Consider the following 18,747-nt stretch of genomic DNA (forward strand, 5'->3'; position numbering starts at 1 on the left):
TATATACACAGTATGTTCATTATTAATCTATTGACAGTTTTTTTTCGTGCTGATATATAACATCTGTACTCTTGTTTAACAGATATGAATACAAAACATTTGAAGCAAACAAAAAATAAACATTTACTTACTTTAGGGAGCTGAAGTGCAACAACACCTTGAGTGCAGACTCCTGCGTGGTTGTGGGAAAAAAAGGTCACTGTTGTTTATGTACTTGGGACTTCAGTAATTTCTCATATTTAGCTTTGTGCAACATGTTGTAGAGGTGACATATTAAAATCCTCAGTGAGTGCTCATTGACGGGCCGGACAGAAGTCACCTGCAGGCCACATGCAGCCCGTGGGCTGCCAGTTTTCCATCCCTGGTTTAGATTTTTATTGTGTTTTTGCTGAGTTAGCATATTGTTTTTAGCTTCGTCAGCAGATTTCAGTAAAGTCATTCAGCATTCATCCCTACATTTTTAGTAGAAAATGCAAACTTTTCTATTTTTCTTTTTTCTGATTTCCAGATGAAAATCACAGAAGACGACTTGTGGATTCGAAACTACGGCCGGCTCTACCAGAAACTGTGCTCCTCTACCGGAGACATTCCCATCGGCATTTACCGTACAGAGGCTCACAAGCTTCCCGTGTCAGAGGTCAGACCTTTTTTTTAAACTTTTACATGATTGAAGCGGTGATACAGTATGTTGGTGATCTGAAATAAAGACAGAAAAGTGTTACCAGGTGTGTTTCTGCATCTCAGTCCCAGGTTTCCATCACAGTCGAGGACTACGAGGACACCAGAGAGTCCAGAGAGCCCCTCCTGTCCCGCACCGGAGCCCACCGGAACTCCACCTCCTCGGAGCCCGTCTCCACCACCTCCCACTCCTCGGACCACCCGCTGCTCAGGAGGAAGAGCATGCAGTGGGCGCGGCGGCTGAGCAGGAAGGGAGGCCGGGGGTCCAACGCGGCCAAGGGCGGTCCGGGCAGTGCCGCCGAGAGGATCAGCCAGCAGAGACTGAACCTGTTCAGGCGCTCGGAGAGGCAGGAACTCAACGCGCTGGTGCGAACCAGGATGAAACATTTGGGGCTGTCTCCGACCGGATTCAGTAAGTTTTCAGTTCAACCCAACAAAGTTTAGGTCAAAAGCCTGCCTCTCTGATGGTATGGGGGTGCATGGGCTGCTAGACTCCTACATCAGTCAAGGGGGCTACATGACCCTCAAAAAACTGTTATCCAGATGTTTGTTAAAAGACGAGCGGATGAATCACAGTTAGAAACACGACTCTGGAACAACTTTTTTTGAGATACAATAAGAGTACTTATTTTTTACATTTGGTATGGATATTATGATTTCTTGTGAATAAAATATCTTTGCATTCTTTTTTTACATAATAAAGTAGTCACGCTTTTAAATCCTTTTCACATTAAAATCATTCAGTCGGGGTCTTTATAAAATGGAACTGCAATTTAAATTCCTCCTTATTTTAACTTTACCAGGCCCTCTGTCACCCTTTTACTGGTGTTTCAAAGCAGCTGGTTTTGGTACTGTTCCTTTAAGATGCTTCAAGCCCCGCCCCCTCCTGTTTCCAGACCGGTCCACTCCGATTTGAGAGAGGCGGGGTTAAGTTTTCTAGCTTGCAGAAACACTTTTATTTACAATTTAATTAAACGATGTCAACAACAGAGGAGTTTTCATCCAGCCTTACATGTTGGAGTCAGAGTCTGACCCAGAACCAGAGGAGAATTAAGATGAGGAAATTGTAGTTGGTGAATCCAGACCTAATTTGGCAATTCTGTCACAGATAATTTGACATAATAGCTCAGAAAAACATCATAGAAAATAAGAGAAAACTGAACTGAAAAATATGACCCAAACAGAACATAAAGATATTTTTGCAGCACCAAGAGAGACTAAATCCAACGTTTTTTTGCACTTCTAGAGCCTCCAAATCCAATGAAATCTATTTAACAGCTAAAAAAGTGGATTTTGCATGATATGTGCCCTTTAATCTGACATGGGGTTGTATCTAAATGAAGCTTTCTGTTGTTTAAACGGATGCAGCTCAGTCTCTTCTGTATCCTGCATCTTTTTTTCATTTCCTGCCTCTCTAACCTCTCCTCTTCCCGTGTCAGATGGGATGACAGACCAAGGCAACAGACTGTCGTACATCCTCATCAACCCTTCTCCGGACACCCGGCTGGAGCTGCACGACGTTGTGTGAGTGAGCCGCAGTATGAAAGCGATAGCTCTAAAAACGAACGTGGCGCGCAAACAACGATTAGGACACAATCCCTGACTCGTCTCCACCCCCTCCCCCTCCCTGACTGTGCCCAACCTGCAGGTACCTGATCAGACCAGACCCCCTCTCTCTGGTGCCCAATCAGGGGAACAGCAGGAAGTGCAGCGCCGGACTATCAGAGAGCCACAGGTTTGATACGCAGGATAGCACCCACCTGTGAGGGACAAAGAAAAAGATCACAGCACCGCTGGAGAGAGAGGAAACAAGATCAACGCAATCATGGAGGGAGAAGAGGAGAGAAACTCAGAAAATGACGAGCGAGGGAGTGGGGGGAGGAGACAGACAGATGGCACAAAGCCCTTGTGTTTCCAGAAATGCATGGACCTTTAAAAAAAACCTGAATGTTGGGATATTTTATTTATGCACCTTCCTATTTTTAGTGGAGAGTCGCGGACACAGAAGTGCATTTAATTAAAAACTGTATGTATAAATGTGTTGATGTGCATGTTCTGCATCATGTCCTGTAGCAGCAGCGTGACTGGATCAATGGTGGCGTGCAGATGTTTGAGCATGAGTACAAAGGGATTACTAAGAGAAAAAAATATCCTAAAGTTAAAGGCTTTGTATTCCTTTCGACATTTGAATGCAACATCGTTTTTTGTTTTTAAATGACAGAAAATGTTTACATACGTTTAATTTGGGGCGCCAAATGTAAAATGAAATTCAATATTTAGCTCACTTTTTGAGTGTTAAAAATTTTCCAAAAACATTGTATTGTTATTTAGCTCACTGTTCTTACATTTAGCTTATTTTTACTAAATATTAAAAAACATATTTAAATATTAAATCCTAAATCTAAATGTTTAAATCTAAATGTAAAAGTTAAACCTTAAATGTTGAAGTTACTGTAAATGTTAAGGTTCACATTTAGGTGTTTAGGAATGGAACACAGCTTTTGTTGTTGGTTCTCGACTCATGTTATGACATCATCATCCTGAGACAAAAGCGACCGCTAGCGCTCCAATGCAGCTTGTGGCTGCCCGATCAGTCCCGGTAGCATGATCCATACTGTCAGCTCATTTGCGCATGCGCTAAATGATAGACTTCTGGAATGGGCTCGATTTAGGGGGAAAAAAACCCCAAAAAAACCAGAAAATATTTATTTCTAAACTTAATTATAAAAGTGCGTTACAATATATTCTGAAAACAGTTTTAATATTGTACACATTTTGATTAGAAATATAGATTTACATGATGTAATTATATATATATATTTCATATGTCATCAGTTTAGCGAAATGCTACATGCTAAAAACAATGTTTCCGGGACTGTACGGTTCGTGCTTCCGGAACGGATCGGGCAGCCACGCAGCTAAAGACATCAAACTTGCAGTTATGTCTGGTGTCTGAGCTGCACTCCAAACTGCTGCACCACAGCTTGAACACATTTTGAATTTAGATTTGAAAATAATATCTTCAGCAGTGTTAGCAGTGTCTAGCAGCAACCATTAATGTTTGTCACAAAGGATGACGACGACGTCAAAATGTGTTCATAAAAAAGCGATATGGGTGGTACCTGTGGTCCAGCAGTTTGAAGTGCAGCTCAAACACTTCCTGCATCTGCAAGTTTTGATGTCTTGCAAGGAACCTTTAGTTGCACTGGAGCTCTAGCGGTTGCTAATGTCTCAGGTTGATGACATCATAACATGAGCCGAGCACCAACAACAAAGGCTGAGTTCCATTCGAACTTCGAGATTTAACTTCAACTTAAGGTTTAACTTTTACATTTAGATTTAATGTTTAAATATATTTTGTAACATTTAACTTAAACRTTTAGTAAAAATTGACTAAATGTTAGAACAGTGAACTAAATAATAATAAAACATTACTGGAAAATTTTAAACACCTTAAAATGTCAGCTAAATAATGAAAAATAAGTTAGTGAAATTTTTTAACATTTCATTTTACACTTGGTGCCCCATAGTTTAAAGGCATGAGATTTTACAATTTTTTTCCTAAAAACTCCTTCAACTTTTTCTCTGGTTAAAGGCCCAGCATTCCTTAAAGGAGTGCATATCGCCCGCCTGCCGACTTTCCTGCCAGAGTTTAAAACTAAACTAACCTTGGGAAGAAAAGAGATACAACCATAAAAATGATGTACACTCTTTGGCAGATGTGCAAACACTCAGCATACATGTTGGAAATGACTCTCAGCTACTACCACACAAAGTTTCAGCACAGTATTTGTAGAATTGGTTGAGTTGTAGCTGTTACTGTGTTCCTTGTGATCAGTCGGCTCTGGTGGCCATCTTGAATTGGATTGACTCCAAAAGTGAATCAGTTGTAGAAGAACATCCAGTGACTGATTYCAAGTAGATTCAATAAGATCCATCCAGTGGTTCATGAGATATTTTGCTAACAGCACAGGYAAATTCAGACAAACACGCGATTACCGTTCAAACTTCAAATTTATATTCAAAATGCAGGAAGAAAACGCTTCTTCAAACTTTTGCATGCCACTGTGTGTGTAGTGTGTGTATGTGTGTGTGAATGACAGTATACATGGGGTTGTGGAGTCAGAGCGAGACACTGCCAACTTTATCTGGACCGTCACAGGAACCTGCTGCCAAATGCAAGAGGAGAGGATGTTTGTTTCTGTTTCTCTGTGTCAAAGGTGAGTTTTGTCACCGTCCAYGTTTTTGTCAGAACTGAAACTGACACCACAGACTGTACACACCCCGTGAGATTTTCTTTATCGTTTTGTTTTTTTGTTTTTTTCTTTTCTGGGTTTCGTAAAGCCTTTCTGGACACAATCATTTTACGCTCACCAGCAGCGGAAGAATCCAAAGAGTTTCCCGACCAGTTTCAGTTTTGGACGTGATTAAGCTTTATATTGTCTCTGCGGGGCATTCGGGTCATGTTTCTGTTTAAGGTTTGTCAGTTATCTTTGGATATTTGAGTTCTCCCTCAACGAATCTGACCTGATTTTTTAAAATTTACTTTAATCTTAAAGCCTTTCCCATCCTGCTTCTGCCAGCAGATGTGAGCTGTCCTGTTCGCAGCTTGCTTTTTGCTGATGTGCATGTTAGAAGGGGCCAAAACAAATGGAACATACTGTATCATAACACAGACTCTGTGGTAAATATCCTCTTTGTAAAGCTCATACAGTAATATTGTTGAGAAAGTTTGGGTGTTTATCAAGTTCTCAGGTTAGATTCTGAAGTATAAAGCTTTGCAAGTTTCATGTATTTATTGCACAATGCTATAAATAATCATTTGAAGAAGTTATTGGTTTGCTAATTTAGAATTTATAAAGAACGCAGATTGTTTTTAGTCTGAAAGCTCGTAATTTCTCTAAAGAAAAAGAACCATTCTGATTATTTTGCACACTCTCATTTTGTAGGTTCTGATATCTGCATTTAGAAAAGAAGACTTTGTTAGTGTGATTATTAAAGATCTGCAAGCTTCTGTAAATTCACCGCAAGTTCATTTTACAGTGAAATAACGCAGCCATGTGGTGGGACCCCCTGCCAAACTGCCCCCGTACTTTCTCTGTCATAATAACAAGAGGAAGGAAGAAAAAGATGTACATATTAAAACCTCTTCATGACATTCGTCTTTGCCTTCTTACTGTTTGGTGTCTGTCATTCAGCTGAGAGTGACAAACCACTTCCATTCACCTTGTCAGCCATCTTGAAATTAGCTTTCAGTGTGTGGTGGGGACAGCTATCGGCTGCTACCACTCCAAAAYGTGGCTCAATCTCTCAAAAACTGATTCAGTTGAAGGCAGAATTGAAGTGAGAACAAAAAAACTGTGTAATTAAAGGCAAAGTAGCTGTAAAATGTTCAATAAGACTCAAAGTAACAAAAATTATCCAAAACAAGCAAAAAACTGCAGAAACAAAAGAAAATTAGAAAAGTACAAAAAGGTAGAAATTTATTATAAAATACCTAAAAGCTGAAACTAGTCAAAATATAGCTAGAGTAGCTGAAAAAGCTGAAATTAGCACAAAGAAGCAGAAAGAGCATGTTTGTAGAAATAAGCAGTAAGAAGCTGAAATTATCCCAAAAGGTGAATTTATCTGAAAAAAAAATCAAATTAGCTGAAGACAGATGAAATGAGCAGAAAAATCATCTGAATGAAGAACAAAAGTTTAAATTACCAGAATGAAGCTGAAAGAAGCAAAAAAAAAAAAACAGTTAAATTTAAGAACAGCTTAAAAGAGCAGAAAGACAGATGAAATGTCTAAAGTTAGCAAAATAGGAAGCTGAATGAAGCTGGAGTTAGTACAAAGAAGTAAAATGAGAACAAAAGGTTTAAATGTTTTAAATGATCATTAGGATATTGAAGACAGCTCCATTCATTTTCAATGAGGAAAAAAAGTGGCTGAAAATGCTGAAGAGCTAAAAAAAATATAAAAGTAGCTGAAATACCAAGTCTTAGCACCTGGTATAATTAAGTTGAACATTTTTGTATATGAATTGTTGAAACAGCACTAAAATTGAGGATTAAGTTAGATTTAAAAAAATGGACCATCTGGATAATGTGAATGCTTCATAGCATTCATGATTCGTGAGATTTGTGTGAACGCTTCCTGATATTCACACAAATACCTGTCTGCTGCTCCTTATTCTCAGACAGTAGCACCCAGCAGGGGGGAGCCCTCTTGTGGAGACAGGTGGTCCCAGCATGATTATTAATGCAGGTTTTGGTCAGACGCTCAGCAGGACTTCAGATCTGACTGTTTGCAGGAAACATGAAAAGCCCTGTGAGCGTCTGAGCCAGGCACTGAAGGTCACAAAGCACTGAACTTTTATAGAACTTTTCGTAAAATTAGAAAACTGCTCAAGTTTTCTTTGACCTTTCGGCGTCTCGGGTGTCTTGTTTCTGAGATATTTCCAATTTTCAGCTTACAGACACTTCACCTCAACTCCTCATCTTAAAATGACGACATCCTGATTTTTTGGCTGCAAAGACGAGGTTAGAGAGAAACTTTCTGTTGCCCTTTGGAGAACCTAAAAAATAAAATAAAAACACAGATAAAGCAGAATTTTCTCTTAAAGTTTATTAGTTTATTCATGGTGAAGCATATTCTAAACATCATGATGGATGAGTTCACATTTCAGTGGGTGTTTATGAAAACACAGCTTAGGTTTGGAGAACATGAAGTGAATCTTTACCTGCTTATCGTTCAGTGATTAAAAAACACATTACAGTATCTCAGTTGTATTTATCCATAAAGCCTGACAAATCTCATCAGTTCCTAACTTTACAAGCTTTTCCTGGTTGACTTTTCATTCACAGCTTTAAAACTCGAAGACAAACGCTGTGGTTTTTGGACCTTAGGAAGAAATTTCACAACCTTTCACATCCTGGATGGCTTTAACATGGCCTCCACTTCTAATACCAAAAAACCTCTGTTATTTTTTGATCAGAATAATATAACCCTCATATTAAAAATGCTACCTGGACACTTCCGTTTATCTATATAACTTCACTGAAATGTCATGGAAAGGGAGATGTGGGTGACTAACATTTTGATAARAAGTTGTGTGTTTTGTGCAATCTTAACTTTTGTGTAAATTATCAATGTGGATTTGTTTAAATCTATAAACTGCAGCTAACATCTTGGCCAAGATAAAAGAGATTGTTTTTTTAAGTTGAAATAATTTAATATAAAAGAGCTGGACAGTTTGTAACATCTTCTGTGGATAATTTAAAGTCAATAAAGAGGCTTTCATTTTGCAGAAACAGTGAAATGTGTGAGATGTAATTTTGCACTTTGGCCACTAGAGGGAGATTGATGCTCAGCTGGACACTTTTTTTTTGCTTTCTAGACTGCAATGTACTAAAATTACTTTGGCATTATCATACTCATTTTGCACACCTACCTGCACAGACATCTTCTACTTTTTCTTTTTTACATTTTGAAGTGCACGGATGCCTCCTCGGACGTGGCCTTAAATCACCAGGTCGCACTGTTCCACACAGCCACTTTGGCAGGGCAGATTTTAAGGGGTTCGGGGTTTTTCCCGTTAATGTTGGCTCCGGGGCAGAAGAAAGGGTACATCTTTTCGGTGAAAGTGCCAGTGAAGGTGTAGATGGACTTCATGTTCACGGGGTCGGAGAAGGTCACCTCCCCGGACTCGTAGTCGAGCTGCACCCTGACCCGAGTCAGCTTCCCCTCCAAGTGCAGCGGGGTGCTGGGCCGCGTCATGGCCGAGTACTCGCCCTCGTAGTGCGAGATCATCCAGAAGCCGCCCTCGGGGCAGCCCGAGGTGCGACCTTTCCTGTCAATGGACCCCTTGACCACGCCCAGCATCCAGTCCGCCTTGTCGCCCACCTCCACCTCCCAGGCGTTACGGCCCGACGTGAAGCCCTCGGACCCCAGCACGAACACAAAGTGACCAAAACGCTCTGGGTTGTCTGGGAGCTGCTTCAGGGATCCACTGTTGGCCACTCGAGTTAGATCCGGGGAGAGGGACAACCAGGAGTACGCCGTGTTGGGGTCCAGGGTTATAGGTGCTAAAAGAAAGAAAACAGCATCATAAACGTCTCTCTAAAGAGCAGGACATACCCAGTGCTTAAACACTTCCTAAGGCTTAAATTAATAATTTTTACTTGTCCCAAAACAACAAAATGTTTGATACTTACTGTACTGAACCAGCTCCAYCATCTTCTCCCACACGTGGTACTTCAGAGAGCTCACATGCTTGGCCTCATCGATGAGAGCACCCGACACCTTTTCTGGTTCCTTTTGAGGCAGCTGTGCTCTGTGTGATGACGAGCGACAAACAGGATCAGGTCTGAACAGGTTGTGACGTTCAGCTGCAGAAATTATACGTTAAAAAAATCCTACCTTTTCTTCGTATTGGTATAGTTCTGAAAGGACATCACAGAGAATTACCATGTCTTGTTTGTCTGGGCCAAGGAAAAGAAGAGAGAGAGAGACAAAAAAAACAAAACAAAAACTTACCCGAAGGAATAAAGAATCACTGGATGCGATTTCATTCTCGATGGCGATGACGGCGTGAGAGAAGGTGAGGATGTCTCTGGTTATGCTCTCGGCCTTCTTCTTCACCAGCTCCCTCTTCTCCACGTCCTCCTGCTCCAGAGCAGCCAGACGCTCGGCCTGCTCCCGCTTGAGAAACTCCCGGAGCTGCTCGAAGTCCTGTCTGATCTTCTCCTCGGTGGTCTGCGTCTGGTTCTAGYGTGTGATCAAATACAGATCGACAATGACGGGGGCCGATTTCTGAACCATTACGTCACAGAATTTGCAACGGAACCAAACAAGGTCTGGATTTACCAACAACAATTTCATCGTCTTCATTCTCCTACTCCTCCAGCGTGTAAGGCTGGATGGACAAGTCTTCTGATGTTGACAGATTTTCATTAATTTGTAAATAAAATATTTCTGCGCCGCTATATAGCCGTAAACCCCTCTATCGAACTAGAATGAACCACTCAGTATGTTGGAGGGGGCGGAGTTTGAAGCAACTTGTTTGGATTTAAAGAGGCTGTCTCAAAACGAGTTGATTGGAGACACACCTCAGAAAAGGGGTGAAAGGGGGGGCTTGTGGAGTTACAATAAGGAGGAATTCAGACCAAAGCATTGCCGTTTCACTTTATATAGACCCAAACTGAATGATTTAAATGTGGAAAAGGAGGATTTAAAAGTATATATCCACTTTAATACAACTTTGGCTCTAACATAGTTCGGAATTTGTGTAAAATGTAAATAAAAACATAACGTCATGATGTGCAAATTTCATAAACCCATTCCTTATTTACAGTGGAGCTTTGCAAACATGTAAAATGTTCGAACTAAGAAACTGCACCAAAAATAAATAATTGCATTCTGTTAAACATCTTTTTTTAATTTGAGGTTGAATATTCCTGCAAAACATAAACTCTAACTTCATAATTGATTTTATTTTGAATGTATCAAAACACAACTAGAGCTCAGAACTATAAATGTGACAGAGGGCTGTGTTTGGAGACCGTGCGTTMTGACTCAAGTTCCTTCCTGAAACATCAGCAGAGTTGGCCACACTTGCGTGGAAGTTGGGGACAGTTWCTCTGGATTTGCAAACAAGTTTGTCGATCCTCCTCCTCCCGTTTTTCAAGAAGTGGGACAACAGGGACATGTTGTCACTAAAGGTGGGGGGTCAATTCTCAGCTTTCTTGGAAGATTCTGCACCACGATACAGAAGATAGTTGGCTGAGCTTTGATACGGAAGAAAGAAAGTTTTTCACGGCTGATCGAGCAGTGACCATGGTTTCATGGTTTTTTTCCCCCCCGACCTGCTTGAGTGTGTTTTGATAATTAAAGGAGAACATGTGACCGAATCTTWAGGGACGTCCTACAAAGCACTGAGTTCATCACCCCAGGCTGTTTGTTGCCTGTACAACCCAGCGTAAAGATCACCACTGCCACAATTACATACCGTAAATCTGACTCGTAACAGGTGAGACAAATTCCTCCGGGGTTTGTCCCATTTTTCCTCAAGTTCATTCATTTAAAAAAAAAAAAGGACAGGATCAGGAAACCAGGCCAGCGGCCAACAAGACGCCCAGCTCAGAGAGCTCAGGATYACAGGTCTGCTTTCATCAGAGCAGGTGGTTCTTTTCATGGAATCAAACCATGACCTTAAATCTGCCCTTGTTTATGAAATGTAGTGACAATATAACTCATGAATGAGTCTGAGCCTGTGTCTCGGACTAAAAGAAAAGGTGAATTACTCAATGCAGTGAGGCTGAAAAGCTTCATGGAGGAACCATTGGACCTTTGGTAGAATGAAGGAGGCTCTAGCAGAAGAAGAACACAATAAAACATACAGAAGATGTGTGATGGCTTTATACAGTGGCAGTCTTAACACTGAAACTATCAGTTGGACCACACGGCTTTTTTAGAAACACCATAGTGTGTCACATTGTTATGTTTTGTTTTTTTTCCTCATCTTCCCTTGAGTGGTTTTTAGCTTTCCTGTTAAGGGTTGCTCCTCCTCATGATGTCTTCATGAAGATGATCCTTGCTCTGTGCAGGGTCAGTGGCTGCATGACCCAGAGCACCTGTTCTCCCATGTTTGTTATGTTCTGTCTTCTTCTGAATGGGTTTTCTGAACTGTAATTTCATTGTGCTCTGTACAATGACAATAAAGGTCTAATCTAATCTAATCTAAATCTACTTGAAAGCCTCCCTGATGGCAGCTATATAATAAGACAAATGCTAAATTTAAGCCAGTATTGAATATAATGAGGTTATTTTGTTTATAACTCCTGTCCGTGAGTGATAAACAAGTGTTTCATGGATGTTTGTTGATACCTTGATGTGCACAGTCGTGTCATCACACTCCTGCTTGGCTTCATACAGGCGCCGCAGGTTCTTCTTCAGCGGAACCAGATCGTTCTTCAGCTCTGCCTGAAGAGGAAGGTTATATCCTCGCTCACATCACAAATCTGCTAGTTTGGGGCTTTAAAGTTGCTTTTGAAAACCCATTTGAGAGAATCAGAGRCGATTTACCTTCAGATCCTGGGCTCCCTCCTCCAGAGGACACACCTTGTGTCCCTGGTGCTTCTTGGAGGTGAGACACACGCAGCACATCACCTCCAGGTCGTCCATGCAGAAGAGCTTGACAACTTCCCCGTGCGCGGCGCACCTCTCCTCCGCCGCCGCCGCCGCCAGGGCCCCCTGCCCCGTCCCGGACCCCGGCCCGGCCGCCCTGCGCTCCTGCTCCCTCAGGAAGGTGTCGGCCACGTTCTTCAGGGCCAGGCTGACGGTGGGCTCGGTCAGCGAGCACTTCCTCCTGCAGACGGGGCACTCGCGCCGGGCCTTCTTCTTGTTCCAGAACTGGTGCAGGCAGGCCCGGCAGAAGCTGTGGCTGCACTTGAGCACCACGGGCTCCCGGAAGATCTCGCAGCAGACGGGGCAGGACAGCTCGTCCTCCAGCATGGAGCCCGAGCGCGAGGAGACGGCCCGCGGGCGGAGCGACGAGGCGGGCTTGGCGACGTGGACGAGGGACAGCTTCCCCGGCTGAGAGGACGCCCGGGGCCGCAAGGCCATAATCAGATCCTGCAGTGGGGTGCTGCGCTYGTGCTTCAGCTTGCTGTCGCACATCAAGCTCCGAGTGAGTCCAGAGAGTAATCTGGGCACGCTTTAACCGCAGCCTGAGTTATAGATCAACAAGGACCTGTGGAACTGGTTTACCTCACTTCTAGTAAATAAAGGAAACGGCTCCACCCCTCAAACAATGTGTCCCGTGAAATAAAGACACRATACACTGCTCCTATTTACACGAGGAGAAAAAGAAGCGTTTAAGAGTTTAGCTTTGAAGTGTTTCATTCTAAGAATTACKCGAGGAGATTTCTCTGTTAATCTGGGTCACAACTACTATAGTGTGCCAGCTCTCTGATCACGGCCTGTAAGTGACCCCCGAGCTATCAAATGAACCCATTTGGATCGGATTCCATCAGCTGACAGCCCGCCGACAGGGATTTCACTGTCGACTTAAAAGCCATRCATTTTTCATGAGGACACAGGAGAAGAGGTACAAACACCTTCAGGGAGAGATTCTGGGAACGGCAGAAAAAAAACACCCCAGCTTCTGGCGGGATTGTGTTCTGCTTTCAAAACAAAAMCAACAACAACAAGCTCCAGAAGTGTTATCATCGCATTATATTTAAACATCGACATCAGTGTCATACAAAGTCATCAAAATAAGGTTTTCTTCTTAGTGTTACAGTGTTTGAGCATCAGTTAATTACATCACCCATTGAGATATTCATTAACTCTGAGGAACGAACCAAAACTACAAAATAGATTCATACATTTTAATATACTGAAAAAAAAAAAACMKKTWAMMMMMMMSRAAAAAAAAACTTTTTAACCATGTGTTTACCTAAACAAAGTAGTCGAAGACGGTTTGTTTCCTTTAAGCGATCAACACAAATGACAAAAACACGACRGAAGTCATTTTGTCCATTTTACCGACAGAATAAATCAAATCAAAGGAATGTAAAATAAGAAAATCCAGGGTTTTTTCTCCCAACCACTCCAACCTGTTACAACCCCTTTAATACTGCAGACGTCACATCACCTTTATATAAAAGCACTAGATTTAAAAAAAAAGTCAACAAAGACCCAATAAACTGCTCGTTCTCAAGTAGTGACCTTCAGTAAGTTAACACTGATTTTATTTCAACACTGAAGCTAACTTCCTTACAGTAACGGCTGAGTTAACAGTAAACAGCTGTAGTGCAGATTCCACGACGACCCCCTTTTTTCCTGAAATAAAACCAACGWYGTCATTTCGACAGGATGTAGAGGAGAAAAGGTAACGGCACATGCATGTTTTAACTGACCCACCACTGTAACATGTGGCTCAGAGCAGCGCAGCACTCCCGCCCGTTCACCTCCGTTGTTGATTTACAAAGTGGAGCAACACGGCGCAAAACAAAACCAAAACCCACAAAAAAAAAATTTAAAAATAAAAAAGAACCCAACATTTCTTTTAATTTGTTTCTCATTTCTTCCTTTTCAGAAAACCTCTGCTATTCTTGGTTCTTTGCCAGAAACTACAGCAATAACATGCAGGTTCATGTGAATTCTCGGAGTGCTCGTGTTTTCCTGGAAAGTATGAATGAAAGAAAGAAGAAAAAAAAAGAGCTGGAAGACAAATAAAAGCACTTGGGAAGTCACTGCAGTCACCTTTCCTTTCATGTAACAACGTCATCCGCTTAGTCTCCCCAAAGGGTAGGAATGCGAAAATAAAAAAAATAAAAATTGGGAGTGCACAGTGGAGTAAAGACGAACACGTGACTGTAGTGTCGTGTTTTCTAGTGTAAAGTCCACAAAGACYGTTCCCCCTCCATTAGCTTACACCCGGCCAACCTTGGCGTCTCCGATGGCGCCCCAGACGTCGAAAACAAACTCGTCCGGGAAGGCGAAATCTCCCAGAGTCTCGTCTAAAGCTTCGGCGAACTCATCTGGGTTCTTCTTGTCTTTGCCCAGCTCCACCATGGTGGCCGCTGAAGACACGGAGAAGCTTTTATTAAAGCCCACCCTCCACACGGCAAACCCCAGCAGCTGGCGACCGACTTACCCAGTTCACTGTCTCGAATGCCCATGTAGCTCTCCAGCAGGTCATCCACCTTCTCGATGGCTTTTTCCTCAAACGCAGAAGGCTGGAAGAACAAATCCAAACACGCATCTTCAAGCGAGGCCACAGATTTGATTTGAAAACAGAAAAACTAGTCGCCGGTCCACAGAACRCTCACCAGCTCCTCTACCGTGGCAGGACCTTTGGAGCGCAGACGAAGGGTCCCTCTGCCCGTCCCCAGCTGAACCCCCGAGGCCGACCTGGAACCTCCTGACCTCTGACTGATCATGTCTACACAAAACAGACAAACGTGTTTGGTGTAAGCATTCCACGCCCAATTGAAAGTCTAAAAGTAAAACTTTCCATCTGAAAACAGTCGTGTCACGCCGTTATGCTTCTGGCAGAAAATTCTATTTGTTTGGGCCGACGTGATGCTTTTACAAGCAGTTATTTGATTTATGARTCTGCATTCAGTAACGTTACCCCTTTTTAATTTTTCTATTCGCTTTTTACAATCTAACTACTTCAGCACTCTTTTTGCTTTTTTAGCCATTTATAAATGAAAACCTTTTATTAATTTTTTTTGGATGGAACATTCGCCTCACTCAGGAAATGCACAATGTGACTTTTAGATTTTGAAACTTTTAGTTTCAAAAATTACTAATTTATGTTTGTCTTTTTATAACTATTACATTTTAGCCAGCATTTTGATACTTTTAACTTGACGTGTTTGTAGTTTTTAGATTTCCCTTTGTAACTAATTTTAGCTTTTAGTATTTAGCCAGTGTTTTGCAACACTTTCAATACATCTAGTTTTTAACTAGTGTAACACCTTTGTTAGCTTTAAGGTAGTATTTATCTACTTTTCTCTTTTAGGTAGCATTTTGTTACTTTTAGCTAGCTGTCAGCTATCTTCAGTCAGCCTTTGCTATTTTAGCTAGTCTTTTGCAGCCTTTAGCTAGCGTTTTAGCTTTTGGATAGAGATTTCTTGTATTGTTTCATAGCCAATGTTTTGATTCTTTTAGCTAGCCTTGTTAATTAAATGTAATGTTAGGTATGCTTTTGTAACCAATTTCAGCTTTTAGTTAATACTTTAGGAAATTTAGCATTTAGCCAGTGTTTTGCTACTTTAAACCTTTTGCAAGCCTTTCAACACGTCAACTTTTTAGCTAGTCTAGCACCTTTGCTAGCCTTTTTTAACTTTAAAGTAGAATGTCTCTTTTAGTTATCATTTTGTTACTTTTAGCTGACTGTCAGCTACTTTCAGTTAGATATTTACTATTTTAGATTAGTCTTAAGCTACCTTTAGCTAATCTTTTAGCTTTTGGCTTGAGTTTTCTTATCTTGGTTATTAGCTAATGTTTTGATTCTTTTAGCTAGCCTTGTTAATTAAATGTAATGTTAGGTATGCTTTTGTAACCAATTTCAGCTTTTAGTTAATACTTTAGGACTTTTAGCATTTAGCCAGTGTTTTGCTACTTTAAACTTTTTTGCAAGCTTTTCAGCACGTCAACTTTTTAGCTTATCTAGCACCTTTGCTAGCCTTTTTTAACTTTAAAGTAGAATTTGTCTCTTTTAGTTATCATTTTGTTACTTTTAGCTGACTGTCAGCTGCTTTCAGTTAGACATTTGCTATTTTATATTAGTCTTAAGCTACCTTTAGTTAGCCTTTTAGCTTTTGGCTTGAGTTTTCTTATCCTGGTTATTAGCTAATGTTTTGATTCTTTTAGCTAGCCTTTTATTACTTAATTAAAGTAATGTACACACTGTACGGATTTTCCCCCCTGTTTTTAAAACCAGACCTCAGATAATCAGCATCAACTCTGGGAACCACAGAAGCCAGTAAAACTGTTAAAAGGGGTCGTAGCTCAATTACCAAAGGCTTTGAGGGGCTCCACCAGCTTAATGGTAAACATTCTCCCTTTGGGAAGCTCCTTCAGCATTTTGGCAACTTCATAGTGTCGACAGCCGATGAGCCGATGACCGTTGATCGACTTGATCATGTCGCCCACATTAATAACCTGGATTTGGTGAATGATGCTCCCCTCACGGATTCTCTGAAAAGCAGCACAAGTGTTGACATTTACACARCAAAAAGATGCTCACGCTTCATTTCGGTCAGCTAATACACACAGTAGCTAATGAATCGGTGCTTGTTGCTGTCGTCACCTTAATGAAAGCGTAGCCGGCTCCATTATCAGTGATTGTCAACCCCAGAGCRTCTTCTCCTTTGAACACTTCGATTTCTTTCTTCTGACCTTTAATGTGGGCAAAAATGAAATCCTCCAACCCGATCTGACCTCCCAGCAGTTTATCCATGTCCACCTTGTGAGTGTTCAGCGTGCAAAACATAACCTGCAGGGGACAACGCCTTTAAAGTACAGAAAACTTTCACGTTCACCAAGAAGGAAGAGGAGGAAGGCTCACCTCRGACGGTGGTATCCCGAAAGCCTCCCCAATCTTGGCGTAAAGTTCCCTGACGTTACTGAAGCCCTCGATGCGGCCRGTGGGGCTCCCGTGAGCGAGCTGGGTGTGGAAGATGAGCCGAGGTCTCATGTTGTTTGGAGGGGGAGGAAGGCCCTCCGAGGCGGCCGCTTCCCCCAGCCCCAGGACTCCTCCATCCAGGCCCTCCACACCTGGCACATTGAGGCCTGCGCGAATGGGCTCCGCTTCCTCGTTCTCCACTAAAGGGGACGCTTTCTTCCTTCTTCCCAGTCCCAGTGGCATGGCTGACGCCGCTCGAGGGAGTTACGCCGCAATCCAGACCAACATAAACCTGTCCAGCTGAATCAGCCGCAGACCTGATCAGGGTTTGGACAGTTTGGATGTGTCGACCAGCCGAAAAGCCGTCTCAGCCAGGCGCTGTGTCGATTCAAGAGTCCACTCATCAGAGCAGCTCACATAGCTGGATCTGTCAAGTCCAGCAGTCTGAGGAGGAAGGAGCTCATCTACAAGACAGAAACCAGAACTCAGGTCAATTACATTCATTTAAACCAAAGGAATCTAAAACAAGTTGTGCTGCTTTATGAGGAAACACCAAACCTGCTGCTAAATCTGAGATTATATTCTCCTAACATGTGAAACTAGCCACTTRTCTAACTTCAAAGTACAGCCTGGACAATCAGTGCGTTAGTCAAAGGTAACATTAGMTGCTAGCTGTGTTTTCACTTGCGTAACAAACGCTGACAGCATTTAAAGTAGCTAACTCAAAACAGCGTCAGTGTCATCGCTATGTTRACATCCCTGAAATCTTCAGGTTAATTAGCACGATCGTTCAACAGGACTGTAAACGAGAAAAAAAAAACATGGCAGGCTGGTTATTTCTTACCCCGGAGTAAAGACTTTCAGCTCCTTCCTGTGTGTGTTAGCTCAACCTGCTAACAGCTCTGGCGTTAGCTGTCGGAAAATAATGTGTTTACTATTAATAAAGTTTAGCGTTTTTATTACTCCGTTTTTTTCTGGCACATTTAGTTACCCTGATTAGATTAGATCGGTAAATAGTTACAGTGCGTGCTTGTGTGTGTGTGTCGGTATGTCGTTGCAGATTTTTTAGCTTTGAGCCAGCCAGGAAGGCAGGGTGGAACAATGGTGCCTTCACGTACCCTCGGAAATTTTCTACTTCAGCGCAGGAAAATATGAAACTGTGAATAATAAATCTGGTTATTTAGGCATTTTTTTCTAAAACCAAGCTATTTTTTATTGTTTGTTTTGTTTTATAGTAACGTGTTTACATAACAACTAAAATTTTTTTTTTTATGTTTTGGAGGGAGGGCTTTATGCAAAACGACATATTGTCAATTGTTTTATTTAAACTCCCCATGTGGCCACAAACCAAATAATGGTAGCTGTTCGTACCCTTGTAAAAAAGTCAGATTGATTTTTTTTTCTTCCTACCAAAAATGTATTTTTAGTCTTTTTGAAAGAGACAACACTGAACCCATAATGGCTTAGACCCGCTGCATTTTTATTTGTGTTTTACTGCCCTCTAGCGGTTGTTGGTTGAAATGGCAACGTAATAGATTCAAGTCAAACTAACATTTGAGTACTTCCGGAAAAAAAAAACGTACTAGTATCTGTTTTTGTCAAACTTTTCGCCATATATAAAAAAAATGGTATGAATATTTTCATTTTGGCAATTAAAAAATACTTTTGTTTGTTTTTTCCTTTAATGTACAGAAAATCAGTATTAGCTTTAAAGCTAGAAACTTTTCATTTTCAGTTATTTAACTGAATAAATAAGTGTTTTCACTGATGTAAAAATAGAAAACCTTTCCTRTATTTTCAATAAACACCATTACTTATTCTGTATGATTGTTATAAAGAGCGTTTTTATTTTTTGTGTATTAATGCTTAAGGCTCACTCCTGCCATCTGGCGGTCAGGCTGAATTACAACAACAAACAAGCCACTGCCAAGATTTCAAAT

General features: G+C 41.5%; 3 protein-coding genes across 3 annotated transcripts in view; 1 reads left to right on the top strand and 2 right to left on the bottom strand.

Annotated features, from left to right (window-relative positions):
* The window catches only part of kcnt2b (potassium sodium-activated channel subfamily T member 2b), a 48,955-nt gene extending 46,236 nt beyond the window's left edge, over nt 1-2,719 (top strand). The window contains exons 28-31 of the mRNA XM_014025081.1: nt 509-637; nt 745-1,090; nt 2,118-2,202; nt 2,327-2,719. Of these exons, the coding sequence (XP_013880535.1) occupies nt 509-637; nt 745-1,090; nt 2,118-2,202; nt 2,327-2,444 (678 nt within the window). The 3' untranslated portion in view covers nt 2,445-2,719. The remainder of the gene's footprint in view (nt 1-508; nt 638-744; nt 1,091-2,117; nt 2,203-2,326) is intronic.
* A 4,554-nt stretch (nt 2,720-7,273) lies between these two features.
* On the bottom strand, nt 7,274-13,073 carry trim35-12 (tripartite motif containing 35-12). The gene is made up of 6 exons (XM_014025092.1): nt 11,749-13,073; nt 11,551-11,646; nt 9,202-9,432; nt 9,085-9,107; nt 8,880-8,998; nt 7,274-8,750 (listed from the first exon to the last, which is right to left on the bottom strand). Exons 1-6 carry the CDS (start codon nt 12,340-12,342, stop codon nt 8,191-8,193), a joined length of 1,623 nt encoding a protein of 540 aa, XP_013880546.1. The 5' UTR covers nt 12,343-13,073; the 3' UTR covers nt 7,274-8,190.
* A 201-nt stretch (nt 13,074-13,274) lies between these two features.
* gipc1 (GIPC PDZ domain containing family, member 1) lies at nt 13,275-17,850 on the bottom strand. Its single transcript, XM_014025143.1, has 7 exons — nt 17,652-17,850; nt 16,751-17,271; nt 16,493-16,678; nt 16,200-16,380; nt 14,502-14,614; nt 14,327-14,408; nt 13,275-14,252 (listed from the first exon to the last, which is right to left on the bottom strand). Exons 2-7 carry the CDS (start codon nt 17,048-17,050, stop codon nt 14,101-14,103), a joined length of 1,014 nt encoding a protein of 337 aa, XP_013880597.1. The 5' UTR covers nt 17,051-17,271; nt 17,652-17,850; the 3' UTR covers nt 13,275-14,100.
* Between the last annotated feature and the right edge of the window lie 897 nt (nt 17,851-18,747).

This window comes from Austrofundulus limnaeus, unplaced genomic scaffold (assembly GCF_001266775.1).
Source record: "Austrofundulus limnaeus strain Quisiro unplaced genomic scaffold, Austrofundulus_limnaeus-1.0 Scaffold4, whole genome shotgun sequence".
Taxonomy (NCBI): Eukaryota; Metazoa; Chordata; class Actinopteri; order Cyprinodontiformes; family Rivulidae; genus Austrofundulus; species Austrofundulus limnaeus.